Source organism: Erigeron canadensis, chromosome 7, assembly GCF_010389155.1.
Source record: "Erigeron canadensis isolate Cc75 chromosome 7, C_canadensis_v1, whole genome shotgun sequence".
NCBI lineage: Eukaryota > Viridiplantae > Streptophyta > Magnoliopsida > Asterales > Asteraceae > Erigeron > Erigeron canadensis.
Genome location: NC_057767.1, coordinates 2,805,740 through 2,813,664, shown reverse-complemented (window position 1 = coordinate 2,813,664; position 7,925 = coordinate 2,805,740). Strand labels below are relative to the sequence as shown.

The window sequence follows — 7,925 nt, the reverse complement described above, 5'->3', positions numbered from 1 at the left end:
TTTTGAGTAGACAGGGAAAACCAACTTTGGATTATCTAAAACAGAACTACTAATAGTCGGCTACAGCAAGGCTTTTCAGGTTCTGTTAGTTTACATCGCATTTGCACCTTCTTACTGTTTCCCAACTATCATTTTACGCCATACCCCTACCAGATTGCACACCCATTGACAAACTACGAAAAAACATCACAAATATTTTTTAAAAATATTAAAAAAGCAACAATGAAAAAATATACCTAGCAAAATATCAAAATGAAGTAACCATAGTCACACAGACATAAAAGCTGGAAACAACTCAACATTTAGAAGTGAAAGAAAATGGCACACTGTGGATGGACTGGGTATTACCTTTTTATACAATGAATAGAAAATTTTTGAGAAGACAATACATTTCATACAGCAAGGTGATTTTTTTCATCAAAACTCAGTTGGAGGCTTCAACCTTATCAGCCTTTTGATTCTATCCTTGTCTGTGTTCTCCAACAGCCCCTTCATGGTGAACCGATATAATTAGTACAAACTTCATTATGTGGAACAAACACAATGACAACAAAAGGCGTTACACAAGACTTGCATCTTTATCTACAAAATTTTACTATTTTCCTCCATCTTTAATACTTTGTTGCAGACCCCATACCATATCACATACATGAACCCCTAATTATCAAATACATAAACACTTGTTGAGCTAACAATAATTATCGCATTTTATCTATTTACCAATCACATGGGACCTATATTACCATTCATAATTATATCGCAAATGAACCAGCATGATAGAAAAAGAAACCGGTCAAAAGAAATCACAATAACTGTCTATGCGAGATGATTTACATCTATTTACTTTGACTATCTTCTCAGCATACAGTATGCCCCATATAACCGACTTCGTTTGTATTAAATAATTGGGATGAAGAAACTATATGGAAGGTAAAACTAACTGGGCTGAATCACTATATGCAAAGAATCCTTTTTTGCTCATCTTCACTTTGTCTGGCCTTACGGACCTTACTCCAACATCCTAGAAATGAGGCCAACAGAAACATTGATAGCATTGAAATGGAAAGAGTAGAGTGAAAGTAGGACGAGGTCTGCCCTTATCACTGATACGAATCAAGAGGCCCATTGGGTTGGGCCAGACAAGAGGGCGCATATTATTATTATTATTATTATTATTATTATTAGTTATTACTATTATTAATTTAGTATCTTGTGTAACAAGTTAGGGTAAGTTGTCAGCTTGGTTAAATAAGGCCATTAGGTCACCGTTTCGGGTATGGAGATTATTATTATTGTTCTTAGGAACTAGGGCTGCTGGGGCATTAATCTAGATAGGGCCACTGGGGCATTAATCCAGATTATCTATCGATTGTCTTCTCTTTTTCTTATTTTCTGTTTTATTCTTATTGTGTTGCTACTTTCGGGTCTGATACACATCAATTGGTATCAGAGCAATCTTTCCTGCAACCTGTGGTAGTAAAAAAAAAAAAAATACAGTTCATCATGCGAACTGTTCACCGCGTTACTGTTCGTCCAGAAAAGTTACTATTCGTCGTGTTACTGTTCATTCGGGGGGAAAAATCAGCGGGCAACATGAAATCTGCCTTGGAAAAGATCATGGCTATTAGCCAAGAGGGTACTGTTGAAGAATATTGCCTTTTGTTTCAAATCTTATTCGATCAAGTTAAAAATCTAGAAGAAATTTCTGAGATCTACGCTATATATCTATTCATCTATGGTTTAGATACTGAAATTAGGGAGATATTTGTTAAATGGCATCAATATAGCTGCTCTAAGTTGAAAGATGTGATGTCATTGGCTTTGGAAATTGATTCTCATGGTTTGCAAGATTCATTCTCTCCTTTTGATCCTACTTCTTCTCTTTATAAAGAAGATTCGGAGTTTGATTTAAAAAAATAAGAGAACAAGGCTGTTTTTAGTGCTGGAGTTGAAGATGTGGACGTCACTGAAGGTACAAAATCATGTCAAGAAAAGAAACCACGGTGTCTGTTAAACTGGTGGTGGTGGAAGATATACGTGAAGACTGTGCCGAACTAGCAGATGTTTGTGATAGTAGTGCTATAAAGCAAAACAAATATGATTCTGTAGTAAAGTGTTCTAATAAACTGCTTTGGGGTTGGTTACTTGGGACAAAGACAACAGCAGCGGAGACCTTTAAGGAGAAACCTATTGCAACAGATCAAAAACAAGAGTTACTAGAAAAGAAATTTTGTTGCAAAGGCGTTGGAAGAGAAGTTCAATTTGATACTGACTTCCCATGGGATCCCGGAATTACTCAAGGCAATTTTTTGAAGCTAACACCTTGAGGACAAGGTGTTTTTGCGAGCGGGAGTAATGATACGAATCAAGAGGCCCATTGGGTTGGGCCAGACAAGAGGGCGCATATTATTATTATTATTAGTTATTACTATTATTAATTTAGTATCTTGTGCAACAAGTTAGGGTAAGTTGTCAGCTTGGTTAAATAAGGCCATTAAGTCACCGTTTCGGGTATGGAGATTATTATTATTGTTCTTAGGAACTAGGGCTGCTGGGGCATTAATCCAGATAGGGCCACTGGGGCATTAATCCAGATTATCTATCGATTGTCTTCTCTTTTTCTTAATTTATGTTTTATTCTTATTGTGTTGCTACTTTCGGGTCTGATACACATCAATCACTCACTGAGATCTATAGGAACCCTATTTTATCATTGTTGGTACGAACTTTAGATATTCAATAGACCTATGTGATTAGCAAGAGTTGCATTTACTTCGGTACTAAGGGGGTTTCAAGAATCAGGACGAACATAAGTTGGGCATTATTTTAATTAGGTTATTCAATACAAACATTTCAGAGTAAAATAAAGACTATCGACTAAAGGAGTGGAGCTCACCTTCCACACAATCTCATCGAGGCACAAGCATATCCTACCATACTTGTCCAAGAAAAGGCGCTCTGTCGGAGGCTTCCCACATACATCCTTTATGGCCGAGGTAATAACAAAAATTGCTTCTGACACTTCAAGAAAGGTGAAAGAAACATAAACAGCTGGAAGATCAAAGAAATAATTTGACAATAATAATGAGGCATTATTCTCTTATCATGTGGGGATAGGGGAAAAGAGGGATAATAATGATACCCTGTTCAGTTGTTCTATGAAAATTGTAATGTTTGACCTGACACACATTGATTACTTTAATATCTAAAATACCCTTCAACACACACGCAAAATAAAATCTGAGTATATCAACATCATTGATAATATTAATTTTAGCATAAGAATAGTGGTAAAATGGAATTTTTTTTTTTTTAACAAGTGAACAAAGCAATTCAAGTATAAGACAACATATAAATGATTGGAGTAAAAAAAAAAATTAAGATGTGCTTACAAGCAAGTTCATCATACTCATCCTTGCCAACAAGAAAGATGCTGACATGTCCAAGCACAGTGTACACAATATATACAGACCTGAAAAGACAACGACAAATCAAAGATTGAACTGACACATAGTATAACTTGGTAAGCATGAAAAAAATGCATATAGAGTCATCCCATTTTAGATATCACTTCATTCAATTTATAGATAGAACAATATTAGTAAACAACTGATTTTGTAATACACCCGGCCTGTCAATCTCACTGGTACCTACTTCACAGATTTGAGATAAGGCAATACCGGTAGTCAAACAGATAAGGATCACGATTTTTGTAAATCGATACAAAAGCAGAGATGGACAATTATGAGATGTTCATATAAGTAATTGTTTATGAGCACCCTAAAATGCTTTGTGATAAAGTAGATTTACACAAGCTCAAACCCATACATAGATAAGTAACTTCATAGAGTGTATAAAAAATCAATACAGTAAAATGCAAAATGATGATCATCTAAAACTCAAATTATAATAATGAAGGCATTTATAAGTTGTATATATCATCTATATGCATAGCAACTATAGTTGGAACTTGCCGACTAAAAAATATTATATACGATAACAATGAGATTCACTTAAGCGGGTATTCTCATGCTTTTCAGATGTGGAATAGTCGGTAAATGTGATAGAGCTCTTGCATGTATGAATGACTGGGTGAATGCTTAACTTTGAGATATATCAAGAGTCAAGCCTTTTCTAAATACCCTTTCTATCATTCAATACATCAAAAACATACCAAATACATAGAAGGCATCTGAAATGAGTAATTTGATTTCAAGACCTCTATTTACGTACAATTTCTATTGCTACTTCTTCTGACTTTGGTGATTGAAGACGAAGAAAAAAAATCCATTACCATTTGCCACATAGAAACATAAACCATAAAGTTGGGACTTCTTATGAAGAAAAGGATATATCATGACAATCAAACCAGAAGTCAATTTTGAATCATTAATGCATTATTGGCTAAAACAATATTATTAGTCACTTGGCCAATTAGGCATATCCTCACACTATTAGATTGTCTTTGCCCTTTGGTATCCATCAGATATATATATATATATATATAACATTTAGAGATGTTTATTTGTATACAAAGAATCTATTAAAGTCACAAATGCATTCTACTTGGCAGACTTATTTAGTCAGATAAAAGCAATATGATGATAATGCGGCATGGAGTACTACTGAGTTCCACACGCACAAGTTTATTGTTTCGGAGTTTGATCATCCAATAACTGGTTATTAGCTTTCATGTGGCTGATTTTCTGGTACTTGCTGATGAGAGATGACTTTTGAGTATATAAAACTGAACACTTTGACAATTTAAACTAGAAACATGTCACAGCATATCAGGCGACACAATATTGATGAAAGTTAATGGGCAGAAAATCCTAAGCATGTGAGGAGAGCCAAGAGAAAATATTATTTAAGACTGGCGGCAAGAAGATAGTTTCAGTGTGGTTTCAATAGATGGGATGCAGATACACCACTTTATATAGAAAACTATATCAAGAAAGTAACAAAGTTATGTGTCATAGAATTGTATGTTATGCACAATGCATCCCAAGTCACATGTTCATGGTTTGGCGAATAACGGATGAGCACTTGAAGACTTGAGATAAAATTGGTTAGTGGGAATGTCAGCCAGCTATTAATCTACAAGCACACATTCTGTGTAATACAATACAGTAACCTATGTTCATTTCATTTTAAATGTCTCCCCTCAAAACAGGCATCAAAACTAACAATGCAAACATGGATCGACTTAGGATACAATGACCAGTATTATCAATCAATTACAATTGCGATCCGAAAGTAATAGTGCTTGGAGTGAAATAAGTCGCCTCATTAGGAGGTGCTCCCTAATCACATATAGCAAGTAATAAACAGAATTCACAAGAAAGGTTCTAGAGAGGAGGAAAATATCACAAACTCAACACTTGTAGTGGTTCAGCTCAAGCTGCTCATTAAAAAATTCAATTCGTCCTCACCAAAAGGAAGTGCAGTTCTGGAAGATTTCCCATCACATCCTTGATGTTTTCAAGGTTACAACTTCGTATCTGGATTTGTTTATGGTTTTCTTAGCGAAGAGCATCCTGGAACATACTGTCATTTGCTTTCTTGGTTTTGTTAGTTACGAATTGGTTTATTAAGTATTCCCAAGGCAAGTCTTGAAAATATGTAACCGTTACTTTGTTGGTGGGAGTCCCACCAACTGTATTGCAGATAAAATTTCATTTTGATTAACCGGTTGTACCACGCTCCTTTTAGCCAAAAAGGATATATTGCTGCATAGTGCAGCCATCCTTAATTATATAGTACCATAGTTGGCACAAAGATAAGGATTTGTAAACTGCTCGTTAACCAAAATGAAGTTACTATCAACAAGGAGACGAGTGAAAGAAGACACTATACATTCCTTGAAAACCGACTACAAGGAGGTACATAAGAGGGTTGAAATACAATGAATAAACCACCAGGCAGGACAAAGTGAAGTATTAGTGTAGTGTTTAGAAAACCGACTTCAAATATCATTTCTAAACAAAATTATGCCTAGAGGTAGAAGGCTACTACCATGTCATGCAATAAGCATGTCAAGTATTGTCGTATGACAAAAACTACAATGAGTCAGCTCTCGTACATAGCTCAGATTCATACAAGACAAGTATAACAGCAAATTTTGCAAACCAGATAACATAGGAAAACAAGGAAGAACAACATACTTGTGGCATGCGACAAGAAGTTCTTCACTCTTAACACCTTTAAGGTTATCTGCACCAAGTTTAACTAAAAATGATCGCCAATGCAGTCGTTCCTCGCCCGGAACACCATTAAAACTGCAAAAAAAAATATTACACATGCATAACTGACACATCTATAAAAATGGATCAAGCATCAATAGCACGACACCATGTAGAATAGTTGAAAACTTCAATTAGCATATATCCAAATTATACCGAGGAGCTTCCTACTCTATTCAGAACCACCAAGATATTCATTCATTCATAGATACAACAAACTTTTGACAAGTTTCTTCGGTTCGTGTTTCCCTGACCGAGTAACGTGTTGGGCTTGAAAGCGGAAATTATAGCATTTGCTGTTTATCCAGTGAATATTTAGTAAAAAGATCAAATTTTTACACAAAGATAATAACTGGGTATTCCTATACAAGTAAGTCTCTATAAATTCTATAATAATTATGTTGAAACTAGTTTATACTGGATTAGATCCAATCCGATATTTACAAGTTCATCAAAAGTTAAGTTTTTTAGCAAACTATATGTTCGTTGTGAGGTTTTGATTTGATTTAAATAATCTTTAGTTGTCCTGATCCAAATTAAGTAGTTGTTAAAGAAAAATGTATATTAACAATAAATTATAGGGAGGGGAGGGGAGGGGGTACCGTTCAACAAGGATATTGCCTTCCGAGTTGGCGATTAAAACAGCCAGCAACATATTCCTCCTCCTCCTCTTCCTCTTTGCTGCCCGCCCTTCTTTCTCAGGTGATTTATTCTTATAATAGTATAATAAAGAAGAAGATGAATTCAATTTACAAATCTAGAAGAATTTTCTTTTTCTTTTTTTTTATCTATTCTTTTATCATAAAGAAAATAACATTTTTTTTCCTTTTTTTAATATCAGATGGTATATATATATGTATGGTTACTACTTTTTACACTCTTTTGTTATAATCTCGTTTGGTCGAAATTTGATTTTTCTGTTGTTGTTGTAGATTATGCCAAATGGTTATTTCATTATCGAAATTATAGTTTTAAATAAACAAAAACTAGTAATAGTAATAATAAGTGCGGACTCATAGGTGTAGAACAAGTCACTGTTATTTAAAACGAGCATGGTATCCGCGCAATGCAGCGGGGACGGCGGTTTTGTGTTGTCGGTGATGGTATAATTGGTGGTGGTGGCGGTGTTAAATGGTGTAGGATTGTAGGTTGATGTAGAAGTGATAGTGAAAATATTTTAGAAAATAATGGTTGAAGTATAAATTAATTTATTAAAAACATAAAATGTCCAAGGGCACTTTCGGTATTTCAAAGACAGAACTTTCTAAAAATAAAAATAGGCTTTTGCTTTATTAAATAGTAAAGATAATGATCACTTTTCTATGTATTACTACATGTTGTTGTTGTTATTATTATTATTATTATTATATATTATCCTTCATAAACTTTATTGTTTTGTTCCCTTTGAGCATATAATTTCTTATTTCTTTTGTGATCATTTATAAATATTTTGTACCCTATCTAATAAGAACTTAAATTATAATGAAAACTTTTGCTTTCTTTTACATCTAAAAACAAATGAATGTGCATTTGCCATGTTGGATGTGCACTTGTGCGCAATAGTTTCTAGGCAGGTCAAAGTTAAGTCGAATATGTGGTGTAACTATATAAATTCATGATGTTGCTATGAGCTTCACGATGTGAACAATGAAATAGTTCATATAGATTATTTGGAACCATAAT

At 34.2% G+C, this 7,925-nt stretch overlaps 1 protein-coding gene across 1 annotated transcript; it reads right to left on the bottom strand.

Moving 5' to 3' along the window:
• Nucleotides 1-223: 223 nt before the first annotated feature.
• On the bottom strand, nucleotides 224-7,033 carry LOC122607612 (TSET complex member tstD-like). Its single transcript, XM_043780626.1, has 5 exons — nucleotides 6,845-7,033; nucleotides 6,165-6,278; nucleotides 3,393-3,472; nucleotides 2,897-3,021; nucleotides 224-489 (listed from the first exon to the last, which is right to left on the bottom strand). The coding sequence occupies exons 1-5, from the start codon at nucleotides 6,895-6,897 to the stop codon at nucleotides 418-420; spliced, it is 444 nt and encodes a 147-aa protein (XP_043636561.1). The 5' UTR covers nucleotides 6,898-7,033; the 3' UTR covers nucleotides 224-417.
• Nucleotides 7,034-7,925: the final 892 nt, after the last annotated feature.